A 19,850-nucleotide genomic window follows, 5' to 3' on the forward strand; every position below is an offset into this window, starting at 1 on the left:
TGTAAAGGAACGTAAAAATAGATAGGGGTGAAACCACTGCCCCAGTGAAGTCAGCGGCAGACTTCCCAATAACTTCAGGGTGGCCAGGGTTTCTTAGGAGGATTATTTCAGAGCAAAAGATAAAAAAAAAGCATAGAAAAAGAACAAGGAGCCACAATTTTCCTATAGGTTTTCTATTAGTTTCATGTAAGCAACACATGCAAAACTAAGAACACCTGTTCTAGCTTTCAGACACGGAGTCATTTTGCAATTAGTTACTCATTTAGATAGCTTACTTAGAAAACAAAACCAGGCCATGCTTTACTTTCAGCTCGGCACGTCCCCCACTGAGCAGAGCGCATGTCCAGAAGAGGCAGCACCTTAGTTGGACCCAGCTTGCCCAGTGTCTGTATGGCTCAGGCGCTTCAGTGGGGCTTTTTGGTGGTTTTATCTAATAACTGATTGAATCAGCTTTAGATAAAAGCGCCAAAAAGCCCCATTGCAGCACCATATCTATACAGATGCTGGGAAGCTGGGTCGAACTAAAGTGCTTCCTCTTCCAGTAAAGCATGTGTGTCGTGATTCCACCACCCCACAAAGATGTGGGGCCTTGTTCCCCCCCCCCCCCCCCCCCAAAATCTGTCATTGGCCTTAGTTCTGTGTGGATTTTTCTTTTTAACACATTAATAAAACTTGTCCCTCACATTGTTTAAAGATCTGAAACCACTGAGGCTTCCACCAGTGCCCTGGGGAATCTATTCCCTCTTGTTTAAACTGGGACTTCTCATAACAAAATAAATCATTGTCTCTGGTAGTGAACATGCACAAAAGTAGGCATCATTCTGTCCACTATCCAAATACTGTGTCTTTGCTTCCCTACTCCCTGGGCAAAATGCTTACAGTGGAAAAAGCTAATTCACAAAGAGATTTCCACAAGAAAAGACTTCTGTGCTTTTTTGATCAAACAGCATTGTCAGCCTTTCCCAAAAGATCTTAAACAAGGGAGAATAAAAAGTGTCCTATTAAAATTACTGTGAATGGCTGAAGTAGCCTTTGTATAACCCTAGAAGACCCTGGAGTGTTACCAGGACAAGCCTGTAGGTAATATATATTGACGTTTTTACAGTATATTGTTCTAAAGGTTAAAAAATCAAGACAACCCACCACAGACTTACAATTATTTTAAAGCGGCGAGTTCTTTAAAACTATAATAAGTCTCTTGGTGGGGAAATGAAAGCACAGATCGTTTGGGTTTTGCACACATTATACTCCTATAAGTGAGGCTTTAGGTTACATACATTGTGGAGTGGCCTACTGATATTTTTTTATGTCATTATACTCCTACCATGTGAATTCGTTGCCAGAGAATTACAGGGGATTCATCCACATAACTTCATAGTATTAAGCAATCTTTTGTAGATTTTGGAGATGCAGTAGGTCAGAAAACCAATTACCATTTTAAGTAAAAAGATGTCAGTTTAGTATTTTCTTTAGACATTCCCAGCAGTATTACTATTAAAGAATTGCATCTGCTAAACAGTTGTTATTTTTTGGCTTGTACAGTGATTGTTCTCTGGGCATAGGCAGATATAACGGTTGTCCCACTATCAACGAATATGATATATAAGCTGTTAGGTTGTAACTGTTATGTCTACATAATTCTGTAGTGATACAAGCATAGCAAAACTGTTCCAGGTCTAATTCTGCCTCATTCCCGCAAAGTTGGGTCATTAAGGCTGTAAACAGATACCACATTTCTCCCAGAAAAGTGTTTTGTCTCATGACCCTACAGACGTACAAGCCCACTGTCCTACTTCAAGTCCCTTTGAAGCATGCTGGATAAAATGTGCTGTCACTGTTTCCCGGGACATTGCTGTGTTCATCTGTAAGGTTATTGCAGGTCATTCAGAGGCCGTGTGGTCTCACCAGCTACCTACTGGGGGAGGAACAGGAATGCAATTTGAAAGGGTGACGCTGAGACAATCAGGCCAGTGTCAAATGCGATGTCTGTTTACAGCTACAGGATCATGCAGACATAACAGTTGCATCTCTTAACAGCTGTCGCGCGCTCCTGAGCAGCAGCTCCTGCTTCCGTCCTAAAGCAGCTAAAATGTATGTTTGTGCGTATCCTCTGTCTCAGTGGGAGCCAGACTTTTTGGCAGGCATGCCAGAAACTAGCCCCGCACCCTCCTGAGTGCTACTATGATCCCTTTCTCTTACCCAGGCTTCTGCTCAGCTTTCTGTTCCCTGATCAAGCTGCTGCTCTGCTTCCTGTCCTGTGCTCCCTGCCTTATTCTGCCCATCTTCTCCCCAGCCTCCTGTGTACCAGAGGCACGCATCCATGTCACAGGTTGGCCACTCCTGCTCTATCTGATTTGGCTCTCTGTCTACGCCTCTTTTGCAAACGGAGTGAAAAGAAGTTTCTTTCAGGTTTTGAATCCTCCAGTGTAATTCTTCAGGAATGGTGCACAATTCCTTACAGTTTGGTTGGCTATTAGGAAGCAGAAATATAAAGGATAATGGATTAATAAGAAAAATAGGTACTAAGCTTGTTAAATTATAGCTTAACAGTAGTGACTGTAAAACATATAAATGAACTCTCTTCTATATGCCAAGAAAAGGTTATAATAAAGTTGGTAGATATCTCAATCTTCTAACGGTTATTAAAGTAATGTACAACAAGAGTATTATAATTCACACTGTAATGGTGCATGGTTTTAAAATAATATGACTTGGAGGAGGAGAAGTAAACTGTTTTACAATAAGTACTAACATAAGGATAGCATGCGAGAGCGCTTCTCTCTTCTAACCTGAATGACATCTGCAAAACAGCCCCCCACTCTGCACCTTCTGCCCCAGTAGGGATTCTTATGACTGTAAAGTGAGAAGAATAGAAGACTCCCTGACATTTGCTAGGGATGTAGCAGAAAATAGCCAAATGACATTCACAGCTGGAAAAAAACTGCAAGATCATATCATGGAAAAATAATCTAAAATGCACACTCAGTAAGGGCTTGACCCAAAGTCCTTAACAGTCAGTGGGAGTCTGTCCCTTGATATCATTGGCCTTGGACTGGACCCTAAAAGGGGTGAGGGGAGGACAGGGAGTAGAGAGACAATAATGCTGAAAGAGACCCAAAGAAGGAAAGGACATCCCAGTTTTCAGAGTACTGTGGCTGTAGAAAGACAAGTGCCTTAGGGAAGAACCTGTGAAGGCATCAACTCAGTGAGCAAGGTGGTAATTGGGGATATGAAAGGTTAAATAAGTAACCATTTAACCAATAAGGCCAGTGATAACCGATAAGCTAATCGGTTATCATCAGGGATCCTGGTTTTCCATTTCCCATAGAAAAACAGAGAAAACCACGGATTTCCCATTTTTATCAGAGAAAACATGGATTTTCCCTTTTAGAAGAGAAACCCACGGATTTCCACCTTGTGCAAAGAGCTGTGCAGGCTGGCAGAGTTCCAGCCTACAAGAGCTGTTTGCAAAAGGGGCAGGGAAACCCTCAACCCTGCTGGGACGGGAAGGGAGGAGGGAAGGGCAGGGCCCAACACTCGCACGTACCGGAGACTGCTTCAGGCTCACTCTTCTTGCTGGAGGCAAGTGGGGCTTGTGGGTTGTAGGGCAGGGCTGGGGGGGAAGCTGGCTAGGGGCTGAGGAAGCGGGGAGGTGTGCAGCCAGGCCAAGCACTCCGGGCTGGGAGGGGGTTTGCAGCCTCCCCACTCCCAGCCAGAGTGCTCAGCTGGCTGGAAACCCTTGCCACTCCCAGCTGGCTGCAAACCTTCCCGCTCCCTCAGCCCCCAGACAGTTTGGGCACTCCCCGGCCCGGGCACTCGGACTGGGAGGGGGTGGTTTGCAGCTGGCTGAGAGTGGCAGGGGTTTTCAGCTGGCTGAGCACTTGAGTCAGGAGCAGGCAGGCTGCAAACTCCCTCCCGGCTGGAGTGCCCAGCCAGCTGCAAACCCTGGGTCACAAACGCTGTGCTCCCTGCCCTGCTGCCCTTGCTCAAGCTCTCCAGAGTTCAGAGTGCGTGACCGGCGCAGCAGGGCACAGCGGAGCCATGCATGAAAGCTGCCTGCTGCTGCAAGCTCCATGGTACCTGGGCCACACTTCCTCTGTGTGCATGGGGGCACCGCGCATCCGCCCTGCCCCCACACTCCCGATCTGGAGGGCGTGGGTCCCCCCTGCCCCTCAGGAGTGCACGCTGCCACTGGGAGCCTGCCCCGCCCGAGCCTGCAGCAGGGAGGCAGCAGTGGGGGACCTGACTCATGCTCCCGCTGTAGCAGCCTCTGCCTTCTGTTGGGGGCAGGGGGCTGCGGACCTGGGTCCCTGGCCCCATAGCCCTGGTGGCTGGGGGGCAGGGGCTGTGGGTGGGGGGCAAGGGGCACAAGCAGGGTTGGGGGCCTGTGAGGTGGGCGTGAGGGACACAAGCAGAGCTGTGGGGGACATTTAATTTTAACCACAGATTTTGGGATTTTTGTCAGAGAATTTGCAATTTTTTTATCAGAGAATTTGTGATTGATTTATGTTTTTTATCACGGAAAACCACGATCCCTGGTTATCATTTATGTGCAGGGTGGGGCACAAACTAGCAAGAAAGGGGGGAAGGGAAGCCTTGCAGTGCCCCAGAAGGAACCGGAAGGCATCAGGGCAGGCAGGGAGGAGGCTGGGGGGGGACTAATACCCCCCTCTACTATGAGGTTAAAGACAAAAACAGTGGGCAGCCTAATGACTCGTCAGCTAAACAATTAGCTGCTTGTTCACAGGGGCCCCCTCCCCCAGCTCTGCGTTTCAGGTAGGCTGTATTGTCTGGGGAAGCTTGCCATTGTGCTGCAGTCCCCCCAGTGTTTGAGCTGCCGTGTTATCGGTTAACCATTCAAACAATATACTTGGAGTAGGTTAATCGGATTATTTTTAAACAAGATTTACATCCCTAGTGGTAATAGAGCACGTGGCTCAACTGCAGCGCTGACTGAACTACCAGGACAGATCAAGACAGACGTTGACAAGTTGGAGGGAATGGCTTGTGAAGATTGTTAAATTTATAGCAGTTGCCTAGCCAGATGCTAAGAGGAGTATGGTAATACCAGGGAAAATGTGCCAGTCTGCAGACACCTGAAGAAGGTGGATAAAGAGCTAGAAGAATTTCGTATAGAGCACTGAGTACGTCTAGTATGTTCGCATGTGGCATGGCAGCTAACTAAAATGTCGTGTTGACACAAACGTGTGTTGTGTCTAACTGGACTCGGGACAGATATTTGCATGTTTTTTTTGCACGCTGGAACTGACCACAGAGGTAGTTGAATGGCAGTAAGATGCAACTAAGCATTCAAATACGACCGGTGCTAAGAGAAATAGCATTACGTGAAGGGGAGAAAACGGAGGCTAAATATGGTGTGGAATTGTATCTTGCTGTGGAATAGATTCCCCAGGGCAGTGGTGGAAACCTCAGTGGTTTTGGATCTTTAAACCAGACTACTCAAAATTGACTGTAGAAGATTGGTGCATGGAAGGGGGACATTAGCTTGATGATCTAACAGAGTCAGTGATTTGGTTCAGTTTTCCCCTGCTGGCTGGTGAAATTAGCTAGAGCTGCATGAAAATGAATACTCAGTTTTGTCTGTATATTTGCATAGTCCCCGTCTTTTTTCAGCTCTTCTTCCCCCCTCACCCCAATAAGTGAGTCAAGTAAGAGCATGCAAATTAGAAAAGGTCCCAGCAGTCCAGGAGCTTTCAGCGAAGTACTTGTTTGTAGAATGAGAAACAAGCTGACTTCTCTGAAAGAATGTGGATGGCTAAACAGAGGGGTATGAATCATACTTGTCCTGTCATGGTTCTGGCTATGAGCTAGATCAGGGCTGTCCAGCTTGTACGCAGCTGGGGCTGCACCCTGCGCAGGCTGCAGTAACATGAGCTGCAGACCCCTGATGCACTGCTCCGTGCCATGCTATGCTGTCCCCTGGAGCTAGAGCAGGGAGGGGAAGCCCAGAGCCCAGGACAGCTCAAGGGATAGGGGAGTGGCAGCTGGGTGAGAGCTTGGAGGCCGCAGATTAAACTCGGTGCGGCTCACCAGGTAGAAAGCTGAGCTACACTGACCTTAATGGCACTTTGCAAGCACAAAGAGGTGGTGTACAGCAGCCTTGCCTGAGAAACCTCTAGAGAGACAGCTTTCTAGGGCCTCTGTGTGTACGTACGGGGCAGCAGTCTGACTACTGCGTCACATTGAGGCTTGTGTCCTATTCACTCCCACTCTCACAGTAAACTTGTTACAGTCACTACCTGATGTACTACTAGCAGGTCTCCAAATCCTAGGGCGGTGAGAATGGTAGAAAAATGTATGTACATGCAAGAATTCCAGTTTAGTTAATGTCGTGCTGTCTGTAGGACACATCTCGGTAGTATCTCTGCTCCCACAAAGGCTGTGATTTTGATTATGCCTTAAATGGGCCACCAGAGATAAAGGTCTTTGTATCAGCCAAAGGCCAGGCCCTGTTCGAATTCAGAATCCTGCAAACTGTAGTAGGCATCTCCGACACTCGATTCTGTTTAAAAAGTCATGTGGCAAAGCTAAAAATGTATGTTGTCCTCTCTGGGCAAAGCTGTCTGAGGAGAATCTGTGCTTTTGATTAAAATTAATGGAGATGCTAAATGGCTTTAAGCTTCATAGCTCTTTTGATAGTCTCATTAATTCAGCCAGTAATCACATGGGTCTTTGACATGCTAAAGAAAATCTGCTGCTAATATTCCAGAAAAATATTTCTCATCTAGATCACACAGGGGAAAACTTGGAGTTGGGTATGTGACGGGAGGTGTCCTGCTGGGCAGTAGCATCACCCAGTGACTGGCCAGCCTGCTTCAGCTCCAGCTTTTTTGTACTGCCAGCCAGGGTCCTGCCTGCCATGTCTTGATGGAATGACTACTTCTACAGGGGCATCCCAAGACTTGGAGAGTGGTGTTTTCCTTCTGCAACCACTTTGCTCCACCCTTTTTATTTGTCTGGACCTTGACCCTCTTGGTCTTGGTCTACTCATTCTGGCTGCTGCTTTCAGCCCAGGGCCTCCTTATTCTGGCCTTAGCTTCTCAGCAGCAAACTGCGTGGCCGGGGCATTAAGCCCCATAGTCTGGGTTTTGCGCCCCTTGGCGTCAAAGGGGTTAAACGCGCTCCCTTTTCCCATCTCTGGGCCCTCTCAGCCCTCACCCTGCTCACCTCTCCCTCTTTCTTTCACTGGCCCTCAGGTCTAAAGATCTTGAAGAGCGCCTTAAGGCACCTACAGCGTGGCCTCCAAAACCTCCCCTCACAGCTACTCCTGGTCCTCCAGTTCTTACTAGCCTGACTCCAATGAAAACACTGCCCCTCCAGGTACTCTCAGTGCCAAAAAAATAACATGAACTTACATCTCCACTCCCCTCCCCACATCCAAGGCACTTGGAGAAAACAACTTCTCTGCCCTCATGCACCCGAGTTTCCCTTACTGTACCTCCAGGTACGGCCGTGGCCTGTCTGGGAACTCTGCCTTCCTTGTGGCCTGGGCTAGAGGCCCTCTCTGGCCTGTGGGCAAGGCTTTTCCTTCTGCAAGCCCCTCCCTTTCCAGCCAGCCAGCCCCATTGCCCAGCCCAAGCGCAGGGGCTGTTCCTTAGTCCTTGCAGCTCTGCCAGCTGTCTGCCCTCTGGCTGCAACCCCTTCTTAGTTCAGTCCCCCTGGGGCAGGGCTGCTGGTGACTGTAGGCACTCTTCCTCCTTTTGCTGCTCGCCACCCAGGGCTGCTGCTTCACAGCTCTCTTTCTCCCTTGAGTGCTCATCTCTGAGCCACAAAAACCCTGTTCTTAAAGAGCTCTTGCCTGTCCTGCTTGCCCCACAGCCTTCTCCCAGCTACAGGGCAGCTCACACTTTTGGTGGTTTTAACAAGAGATCTGTGCTTAAAGGAAGGCACACGCTGTTCATCGCTGTGTACTTCATATGATACTTAGCGTTTGCTCTGTACAGACTCGTCCCTCTGCATCCAGTGGAGTGTTGGCTGCTGCACATCTTCCCAATTCCGAAAGGCCAACGTCGGATTGAATCTGAAACGTCAGCATCATTCTAGGAGAAAATATAAAAAATGCATGTTTTAAAACAAAATGCATCCTGCCCTTCTTAACTCCTCATTCTCCTGTTCTGCGCTGTGTCCTCCATCTTCACTCTCTCAAGTTTTCTCAGGGGCAAAATAGGAAGACAGTCTTGGGTTGGCAACACTGCTATACTACATCAGTGGTTTTGCATTGTGCTGCCCCCACCCCAGAGGTTCCCTGTGCAGCTCTACACCCTGATGCCTCCCTACAGCACCCCACACCATGCTACCTTCCCCCAGCCTTGCTCCCCAAGAAGCCTACCTGCAACCCAGCCGTATTATAGAACCGGACACAGCAGCAGCAGCACCACATTGCTGGACGGAGAGGGGAAGGGTCTACAAAGCCCTGAGAGATGGCTTCCTGCAGCATGGTGTGCTGCTGCTCGGACATCAGGTGGTGGGTGCTGTTCTGCTCTGTCCTTCAATCAAGTTCCAGCTGTTCAGCTTTCCAAGAGGGAGCTTTACAAAGCAGCCAGAGCTTGATTGTTTTTACTGATCGCTGAAATGTTTCAGTATCTCTTTATGGACTGGCATTTTTAACCTGAATCTTTACTGACTGCCCATAAATTTACACACAGTTGGTATCTGTTTGCAGAGAAAACAGTTATGCAATGGCAAACTAAACGCTGATTCAAATCCACTAATTCAACTATGTTACACCTTCAACATCGTGTTTCCAAATGCAGATAAAATAATTGGGGGTCTTCTGCTTGGTCATTCAGCTATGTGATTTCTTGACAAAAATTGGCCCAGAATTAAGATTTTTCTAATTCTTAGACAAAAGCAAATGTTCCATTTTATGTATTTTAAAACCTCAATGGGGAACTTATTTTTAAGCAAAAATTCCCCCATGATGTCTGGAACCCAACCACTGCAGCAAGGTGAACCAAAAATGGGAAACATTTAACTGATGTTTATCAACTAAGTCAAGGAAACTACAGACAGTAACAAGCAGGGCACGTAATAAAAATATAGGGAGTTTCTATATGTTTGTGTCATAAATTAAAATGGCATTAATAATATGCTGATTGTTCCATTAAATATCCTTATACTAACTAAGTGTGCTTCTCCCATATGCAGGTACTCCTCACTTAACGTTGTCCCGGTTAATGTTGTTTCGTTATTACGTTGCTGATCTATTAGAGAACGCATTTGTTTAAAGTCGCGCAATGTTGTGTTATAATGTTGTTTGGCCACCACCTGCTAGCAGGTAACTACTGTGACGTAATTGGATTTGCTTAACAACATTTTACTTAGTCACATTTTTCAAGAACGTAACTACGATGTTAAGCGAGTAGCTGTACTGATAAATATTTCATTTAAAAAAGAGGGCAGTTCAAAGTTACACAAATATAGTTCTCCCAAGCTGAATGTATACATTTATACGTTATGAATAAGTTACCTTTTGCCACAAGCAGGAAGGACAAAATGCAAAATATGCATGTTGTTGCTACCAAATATATTAAAACAAACTGAGATAAATACTGCTCTTATGTCGAGTAATCTTAAAATACTCTTTATCCAAGGATTACAAATTTCTGATCTACCATTGACCCGTTTTCAAGTAGTACAAAACATCATGCGTGCAAGAGCAAGTGAGAACACGACACGGTATAAGGGTAGAGAGAAGCATTTTATAGTGATATAAGCAATCAGTAGGATTGCAGCAAGACCAGAACTTGGATGTAATGAAATCACCCTTTTGTGGGAGAAAACACTTAGGCTTGTCATGATATACTGGGGTAAAAATTTGTGAGAGGGAATCACTTCTTACATTAGACGTGTAAACTCCTGACTTCATCCTTTGGTTGCAGGTTTAAAGCTACATTTGGAAGGGTTGAATGATGACCCTGCAGGGGGGTGACACTCAAGCTGAAACTTTCCCAGGGCCACTTGGGGGTGGGGAAAGGATACTGACCACTGCCCAGGACTGGATGTGCAGAGACTGAATTCTTCTTTCATCCCTAAAGGTGCCGTGCCTGATGAGAGGTAAAGGCAGTGGCCTACGGACAGGGGGGGGCGGGAGGGGACCATGGCCCCTGGGTGCCACCCTGGAGTGGGGTGCTGGCCAGGCCAAGAGGCTGCAGTGTGGCCGCCCAGCCACCCGGCGTTTTGTACGGTTCTTTCCCTGTTACGCCCAGAAATCCCGGCTGCTGCCCCTCCCCCGGCGTCCGGTGTGCTGCGGTGTCAGTCTTTCGGCAGCAGTGCCATGGGGCAGGAGAGGGGGCTCCACACCTTGCTTGCATCGTCCCTGGGAGTGTACAAATGCGGACATTGGCCCCCGGGCGCTGGAAACCCGTAGTACGCCACTGGGTAAAGGGCACTGGCAGGGCATTATAAGGCAGCTTGCCTCATTACTACCTGTGCTTTATTTAATTGGGTTTTTTAGGTTTATATTCTGCCCTATCCAAAGGCCGAGAGGGGCTGTTTGACTTCATAGACTTCATAGACATCAGGGCTGGAAGGGACCTCGGAAGATCATCGAGTCCAGCCCCCCGCCCAAAGGGCAGGAAGTCAGCTGGGGTCATAGGATCCCAGCAAGATAAGCATCCAGTTTCATCTTGAAGGTGTTCAATGAAGGCGCTTGAACCACCTCTGGTGGCAGGCTGTTCCAGACCTTGGGGGCTCAGACAGTAAAGAAAAGAGCCCCAGGGCTCTCAGCCTGTCATCGTAGGGTCTGCTTCCCTGACCTCTGATCATGCGCGTGGCTCTTCTCTGGACTCTCTCAAGCTTCTCCACATCCTTTTTGAATTGTGGAGCCCAAAACTGGACACAGTACTCCAGCTGCGGCCTCACTAAGGCCGAGTACAGGGGGAGAATGACGTCCCGGGATTTGCTTGAGAAGCATCTATGGATGCAAGCCAGCGTTTTGGTCGCTTTACTAGCCGCCGCATCGCATTGCAGGCTCATGTTCATCTTGTGGTCAATGATGACCCCCAAGTCTCTTTCTTCCATAGTGCTAGCCAACATAGCACTGCCGAGCCTATAAGGATGCTGCGGGTTTTTTTTCCCAAGGTGGAGAACCTTGCATTTATCGGCGTTGAACACCATCAGATTCTCGTCCGCCCACTTGCTGAGCCTGTCCAGGTCAGCCTGGATAACCTGCCTGTCTTCTGGTGTGGATGCTTTGCCCCAAAGTTTGGTGTCATCGGCGAACTTGGCCAGTTCTGATCGCTTCTGACTCCAGTGTCCACATCATTAATGAAGATGTTGAACAGTATGGGTCCAAGGACAGAGCCTTGGGGGACCCCACTGGTCACAGGACACCACGATGAGTGACTTCCATCGATTACTACCCTCTGGGTCCGACCCCGGAGCCAATTTTCCAGCCAGCGGATCGTGGAGGACCCAAGGCGACAATTGGCCAGTTTCTCCAAGAGGCGATCATGGGACACCAGATCGAAGGCTTTTTTGAAGTCAAGATATATGACATCAATCTCTTCTCCCTTGTCCAGGTGATAGGTCACCTGGTCGTAGAAGGAAATGAGATTGGTCAAGCAAGACCTACCCGCAACAAACCCGTGCTGGCTATCCCTTAAGATGTTGTCGTCGGCCAGTCCATTAAGGATGGCCTCTTTAATAAACTTTTCTAAGATCTTCCCCGGGATAGAAGTCAGGCTGATGGGCCTATAGTTAGCCGGATCCACTTTCCTCCCTTTCTTGAAGATAGGCACCACATTGGCCTTCTTCCAGTCTTCGGGCACTACACCAGAGCGCCAAGAGTTTTCAAAGATCCGTGCTAGAGGCTGGGGTATGATGCTTGCCAGCTCCTTGAGTACCCTGGGGTGAAGATTGTCAGGGCCGGCTGACTTGAAGGTATCCAGCTTCTCAAGATGTTCCTTCACAAAGTCAGCATTAAGGGAGGGCAGGGGATCACCCTCACCCGGACTTCCCGGCCCTGTAGCGGGCATGGGCGTCCCATGGGACTGATGAAAGACTGACGCAAAGTACCTATTTAATGAGTTTAGGGAACAATACTCAGAAAGCATTTGTTCACTGCAGTAGGTCCCAAAGTCTGCAGTAAATCTGATATTTTCATTTCAGCTTTACATGAAAATGTAACATCTAACTCTGGATTATATATCAGTGATAACATTGATGAAATCCCAGACCGGACCAGTGCAGAATAATCCTCCTTGGAGGTGACTCCCATCCTCTACCCTTTTTAGGCCTTTCTTTTTAGCCTCAGGAGATCTGCTAGGTCCCTGGAGAGCCAGGAGGGCTGCTGTGCCCTCTTGCTGCCTTTCCTCCGAGATGGAATAGGCTTAGTTTGTGCATTGAGGATCGCTCCCTTGAGGAGCAACCACTCCTCTTGAACTCCCCTCTCCCTGTGGTCACGGTCCCTTAGGGCCTCACTGACAAGCCTCCTGAGCTTGTCAAAGTCGGCTTTCCTGAAGTCAAGGACTTGCGTGTTGCTGACCTCAGGATTGGTGGATAAGCAGAACATGACTCTTTTCAGGGCTTCCATCTTGTATAGTTCATTAAACACACATGGAAAAAGTCCCTAAAATAACCTGAGCAACAAAAGGTGTTTTGGTTTTGTCTGTTTTTTGATATGCTTGTTTTTTTCCTGAAGCTTTTGAAACTGATGCTAGTCTGGGTTTTGAAGTTTGGAGAGGTTTTTCTTTCTTTCTTTTTTTAAAGCTTTTTAAAAATCAGGGTGGATTTGATTTAAATCAAATCAATTTAAATCAAGATTTAAACCACCAGTCAAGAAGCCTCAATTTAATAATTGTTTTCTACAAAAAGTGCATTCTTGTTGTTTGATATCCTTTATTCATTTAACTTTGTGAAACTTTGCACTTTTAGAGAGAGGTAAGGGCTTGACCGGTGTACACAAACTTGCAGAGAGACAACAGGGCTGATGGGTAGGTAATCGGGTCTGATCTCTCTCATCTCCCTACACTGCTGTTAATAAGGACAGTATATCTGGAGACGACAAACTTTTGCTATGCCTGAAGAAGGGCGCTTGTGCCCGAAAGCTTGCAAAAAACAATGTTTCCAATTATTTAGTTGGTCTAAGAAAAGATATTGCATCTACCCAAAGAACCGTGTCTGCCTATGATCTCTGGAGACACAAATCCACAGCTTGACAATAGAACTAAGGGCCACAGAGATGCTCAGTGGGCTCTTCTACACTGAGCACTGAGTCCCGTTGGGTAGAGTGGTTTTCTTGAATCTATAGAGAAGCCTCTGGGAACCCCATAAGATTGGGCCCCTAATACAGTCCGTGCCCTGTTGTAATCTATTTATAAAACTTCTAAGAAGGTTATTATCTCAAATAGTATATAATTAGAAGTTATAATCCTTATTCCATGATGAATTCTTTGAGCTTTAACATATCTTAAATTAAAGCCACCTTTTTTAAAAGCATCTTAACAAAAAAAAATTAAAATCCAATTGTTTTTATTTAAGAAAAATCATTTGTTTTATCCACCATAATAGAATTATTATATCATTTCTTTTTGAGTTGAGATATTGAATAACTTAAAATCATCCAAACATGGTCCCCTTGCTCTAGTTAAGACTGTAGCAGTTCATAATTTATCAATGTAAATACTGTGCATGGATGTGAGGTGAAAGGAGACTGAAGAGCAGCATATACACGCTTTGGATTTGCACTATAAAATAATTATAGGATTGTACAGTATCTTTTATCTGTATGCATAGCTATAAACACAGTCTGACTAAGGTCTCTTAATCCTTTAAACAATTATTCCTTTGAGCATCTGTGTTGAAATCAGTGCAGTTACTCACAGCAGTGAACCTAGACAGATTGGGCTCTAAATTCTGATATTGCAAAGACTCATGAAGGTACTTGACTCTACTATGGTAAGCAATCGCATGCAGGATCAGGGCCTAATTGTAGCCAGGTAGCTACTAGATGTCATTGATTTATGAGGTTAACTTCCAAGAATGGTGTATTACAGAGCCTGGTTAAAATGTGGTTAACAAGGTTTTGGACTAAGAAGAAAATATTAATTTTAAAAACTAAATATTTTTGGTCTGAAAAAAAGGTTTCCAAGAAGTGGGAAATAATGTTAATTTTGTTTCCTGTTTTCTGGCATCTTAGAGTTTACAAACTCCTTTCCAGGTTATTGTTCAATTTTTATTTTTATTTTTTGTATTTATTAGATTTATATCCCATTCTATGCAAAAGGCCCAGAGTCGGTAGAGATCTGCATCTACCATATGTATATCAAAGCCTTCCGGTTTTTATTATGTAACAAAGAAAAACCCTTCCTTATCTCCCATTCAGCTCTTGTTTTTAAAATCTGCTTCTTCATCAAACATTTTAATTCCCTCCATAGAAGTAAATTATGCTCGGCTTGCCTAAAAGAACCGGGTCAGATGAGTATGGATTCTCACGTTCTAATTAATAAATATCTTGAAACATGTTCATCATAGTACTCACAAATATATACAAGCTCTTAAACACTATTAAAAAAAATGAATTGGAAAGGTCTGTCAGTGCAAGTTGTAATTCAGCTCTGTGTAGTGCATGTCACTTCTGTTGTACTGAAATGCTTTTACATAATGGGCTACAGGTTGCGTTTGATGGTCAGGCTTTTAATAGTAATTGGAAGGGAGATTAACAGTAGCCTCAGGCACTCTGCTATGAGGAGGTGCACTCTCAATCACTAGTATTATGGTGCTACCTATTTTTACTTCCAGTAATATTGTCTTATACATTTTCATGGTAGCCTGTCAGTGTCTTCTTTTTTTTTTTTTTAAATTGCTGGTATAATGCCTTAACAGTGAGACAGCACCATTTGCTCTTTCTCCAAGGCAAGTTGTCTGAGAAGAGTTGCTTGTGTAGTACGTGAGATTGTAGAAGGTCCCTGCTGGCAACTACAAATTCCTGACATAATTTTTTTGTGCGTCAGACATGTATACAAAGTACAGTATCTCTCTTGAAGAAGACAGGACAGAGGAAGCCAAAAAGATTAGTGTTTGCAGATCTGTGTAAGTACAGACACTTCAGAGCATTCAGAAGTTAGGGATTGCAAACTTGATAAATCCTACCTTTGATCACGTCAGCGATTCCCTCCTGTGTAGGAGAAACAAGGGGAGGCTGGAGTAATATAAGACTGTGCTTGTTAAACAAACGAGATATGGCAGCATATGTTTATATCTACCAAAGACTAAAATAAATTTCCTTTTTGTCTGTTTTTGTACATTAAATTTTTTTAACTTGTATTAGCCTGTCAATTTTGTACATTTTAATAATACCTAAGACTTAGTGTACCCTATCTTCATGTAGCTGCCATAGTGAATTTCTCTTTTTTTGAACCATCCTGACGCAACAGAATCCTACTGAATGAACCAGGTTCCCGTTTCTGCCGCACTAATAACGAGATGATCAATTTCTAACTTCCTAATTGACAAGGCCATTCATTGTATGTTGGTCTGAATGCCTGAATCTTCTTTAGAACATTTTCAAAGATAACTTGCTCCCTGTTAGGGATTGTTTGTCTGTTTTGGCTTTTAGTCACCATATAATACGCTTGATAATCATGTGATTAGTTGCTAAGCACTGTGTATTTTTTCTGAATAAAGGCAAGAATAGACATTCCCCTTTCACATATAACATTGGTTTTCATGTAAAAATAGGGTCAAACTTCATAAAACAAGAGATAACGTGTTTCTCTAACATGTAACTATGGAGCAAAGGCAGCTTCATGAAACATGAAACCTAACGAAACCAGCCTGGTGCCACGTCCTCGTCCATGCACCTACCTCCAGCAGAAGTGCTCAGCATCCTGGGGTCAACACCACTGGGGAGGGGACAACGTTGTTCTCTTACCCAGATTGCAGCGGTCACACAAGGCTCGTACTGTATCTGAAGGTCACTTGGAGCCGTGGTGGCTACTGCGCCCCATCAAAAACCTGATTAGGGCATATTTGGCAGAATTCAGACCATTAGAAGGCAGCCCAAGGAATTAATCAACCTAACTGAACCACTGACTGTGTTAATCACAGATGCAGGACCTTGCAAGACAGTCTCCCTCTGAAGTCTAAACTTCCAGAAAACTGAAGGGATGTAACCCTGCCTCTGTTGTAGTGAACACCAAAACTCTCAAATTCCCTATGATTTTAGCCACTGCGGAGAACAGAGCTATTGGGAGCTATAACTTGGCCAAAAAAAAAAAAACACCCCAAAAAACATAAAACAACTACTTTTGATGGTCTTTTGAGCAATTAAAGTCAGGGCAGTGCAGATAATGTAATGAAATATATTTGAAGCTTAGTGAAACATTTGATGTGGTTCCTTACAAATTTCAAGTAGAAAAATTAAATGGGTATGGAGAGGAGCATTGTTGCGTGGGTTAAAGACTGGCTGAAAACTCAGAGTGGGGAGGATAACCAGCACTGTGAGAAGCTGCATGGAGCTGCCCGGTAGCAAATCCTATGGATCAGCGCTGCGACCAGACTATAGCTATCTCTAACCCAGTGGAGGAGATTAATTAGTGAAAACCACAACACGATGTTCCACGTTGAGCTTGAGGCCTAGCTGAGTTTGAGGACACTAGTCCAGTCAAGACAGGGACATCGGAGAGACAGAGCAAGGGAAACTGGGCTAAAAATTATTACAGGAGAGTGACTGAGAAAAGCAGAGGGGCAGTGATCTGGGACTCCCCGGACTCTGCAAAGGGAGAAGCTTTGGAAGTGCATTTAAGAGGGGTCTCATTGACGGTAATGGGGCATATGGGAGGACGAGGAGTTTACAGTGGGTATGGTTGTAAACCTGGCATTTGTGATGCACGCAAAGCTGTCACATCCCAGAACAGTATTCCCCGACCTGTGATGGATTCTGCTTTCAGAAACACTTATATTTCTAAGCAGAGGCATTTGTTCCCCCAAATAATTAAAATTCAGTTTTTGAGAACACATGAAGGAGGAGATTGTGTAATACCACAATCTTGTTTATTTTGTCTGGGGAGCGTGTAGTTCAAATACACGGCACCGAGTCCAATGTCAGACAACTGGTGAAAAGCGTAAAATGGGCTAGAGCAGTTCTAAAATTTCAGCTGTTTATTTGGACAGTTCTTTCCACTGTCCAGCTGGCATATTTAAACATTTAAGAAGAAAAAAGTCTACATTTCTGAATTTTTGGTTAGATAGAGCATTACTATTAACATCCATTTTCTGTCATTATGGAACCAAGAAAGCATCTTTGAAAATCATCTAGTTCCATCTGTACAAATGATTCTCCATAAATATAGAGAACGAAATTACATCAGCTTATATTTGTAACTGTTCCCCAAACATTACATGGTTGGAATGAATATCAATCAATTAGCTAAATTCATGCAAGTTTTATTTGCCTATATTCACATGGAAGCTGTGCATCTGGTTTAACTAATTTATGACCAACTCTTGGAGACTATATTAAATGCTCTTTATAGAGACCAGCTTTGCCAGTTTCCCCATTGTTCTTTATCCTATGCTTCACTTTTTAATTAAGCCAACAAAGTACAGAGCAAGGGGACGGTATTTTGGGCAAACATTTTTTCAGTGGGTAAGGAGGAGAGTGGAGAAACAGTAAGGTTACTATGTTGCAAAATCCACCAGCATCAGGAAACATCCGAAAACAAACTTCGTTTTTTTTGTTTGAATCTCTTTAAATATAGGAGCAGGTCCCGGTTCCTGTTTACCATCCAACTCCTAGCCAGACCCGGCTAGCAACGCAGCTGACAGAAGAGGAACAGATTAGAATAGCGCAAAGGATAGGCCTTATCCAGCACCTGCCTAAGGGAGTCTATGATCCTGGAAGAGATGGCTCTGAAAAAAAGATCAGAGAGTAAGTCTTACCCGTCAGCTGTTTGAAGGGGGAGGGTCAGTTGGCCTTTGGTTTGGTTTACATTGCATTTACATTAAACTTCTGCAGCAAAAGTGGTTGTGCAAAATGATTTTCTCCTCCCCTTTCCTACCTCACTGCATTCTTCACCTCATTTCCTTTGACTAGGATTGGGCTCTATATCCGATGGCGTGTGCCAAAATGCCACTCGGAAGCCGTCTTTCCTCCCATTGACTGCCTGGAGCAGCCCACAGCTCCTCTTCCTCACCTGTATACATAACGGTGTCCCCTGCATCTCTTCCATTTTTCTTTCTACCGTTGCCTCTTCTCAGTGCTTTTAGCCTGACTGACCCTTCTGTCTCCTTTATTACCCCATTTCTGATTTTGTCTGTCACAGAGCCTAGAGCCGGCCCTGTCCCCATTTCTTCTCTCGCTTGTACGCTCACTTCCCCTCCCTAGAACCATTCCTGAACACAGTGATGATCCTCCCCAGCAGAAGTCTTCATAAGCAATCTCTCTCTTTCATTTTGTCCTGTGTTTTAAGGTCACAAGCCCTTCAGGGCAGGGCTGTCTTGGCTCTGCTTTTAAGGCATAGTGCCAACGTGTTGGTTCCATGAAGTTTTTTAAACAATATATAATATGTAGGGCAAACCATTTTCATTCTTTGTAATGAAAGTTGCAAATGGTCTCTTGAGTTACACGGAAATAAGGGTCTGCCCCTGCTCTCTGCTATTCAGTGGATTTACAGCTTTAGTGGCCATTTCCCACGGTCACTAAAGTTCTACTAAACCATGTCCAGTCCCTCTGATTTGTTAGACTTTTTTTTTAATATTCAGTTCACGAGGGCCTGGCTTGTTGTGCTACAATCTGCTTCCTATAAAAGGTAGGTTCACGTGGACATGTCTGGGTCCCGTGACCTCATGGCCATGCTGTGTGCTCGTGCACAATTTTGTGTGGATTTGTTCAAGACTTAAACTTCGTCCTTTGTCCCTCATGTGATAGAGACTGAGGGCATGGCCAGCATGCCGCCACCACTCCTGGTACTATAGAAGATAATCTGGTGCCTTGTTGGGCCCCCAACCCCTACATGGGGATATGAAATGATGAGCTCCTATCCTCCATGCGTGGGGCATGTGGCCAGAGACTTCTGTTGGTGGACTAGAACAGCGAGCATCCTGAACAGGACAAAAGCGCATCCCAGGGATCAGCCCCACATACTTAAACTGGGCCCAGATAGAGGGTGCTGAATTAAAGGGAGTGCATCCAGCATTTGAGCTGTTATATCTGGTTGCAGCTTCCTGCGCAAAGGGGCAGGGTGGATATCAAGGGTGGGAGTCAAGACTCCACCATGGGAAGGGAGTGGTTAGGTCACGTGAAGCAGGGACAACCTGCTGTAAACACCAAGCTGCATTTCATAACGAAAGGTATAATTTTAAATCTGATTTATGGAAGCCTCTGCAACATTGTGTGGACATAATCACACAGGTTTAGCAAGCTCACTTTAAGTTGATTAGAATTATTGTGGCAAGGGTCTTGTGCTTTTCCTGGACCAACACAGCTACAACAGCACTGCAGGCCTGTTAAATAGTATGGAGTTTTGAATAAATGTACTTTCTTTACTAAGTGGGGCCAGAGGAGTGTCAAGCAATTGAACTTAGCCCCTTTCCTTTTATTTTTCAACAGTGGTGACTGCAATCAGTAGGCAGCCTAGGGCCTATAACTCAGCCTCACCATCCCCGAGCAGGAGGAATGGCGCAGGATTATCGTTCAGACTGTCTGGTGAACTAGCATCAGGACACTTCACAAAATAAGACCATTAAGAAAAGTTCTACACGTTTAGCTTCATTTTGTTTTGGTCGAGAAACCGAGGTCTGTAGAGAGATGTAGGTTCAATCAAACGGAGCGCCTGGCCTCCACCTTGCCAGCCTCAAACAGGAAGCGACAGATGCTGTAAACACAC

At 45.2% G+C, this 19,850-nt stretch overlaps 1 protein-coding gene across 1 annotated transcript in view; it reads left to right on the plus strand.

Moving 5' to 3' along the window:
• Positions 1–19,850, plus strand: part of RNF11 (ring finger protein 11) — a 41,813-nt gene that overhangs the window by 2,018 nt on the left and 19,945 nt on the right. The window contains exon 2 of the mRNA XM_025206089.1: positions 17,724–17,893. Coding sequence (XP_025061874.1) covers positions 17,724–17,893 — 170 coding nt within the window. The remainder of the gene's footprint in view (positions 1–17,723; positions 17,894–19,850) is intronic.

The sequence above is a fragment of the Alligator sinensis genome, unplaced genomic scaffold (assembly GCF_000455745.1).
Source record: "Alligator sinensis unplaced genomic scaffold, ASM45574v1 scaffold256_1, whole genome shotgun sequence".
Lineage (NCBI taxonomy): Eukaryota > Metazoa > Chordata > Crocodylia > Alligatoridae > Alligator > Alligator sinensis.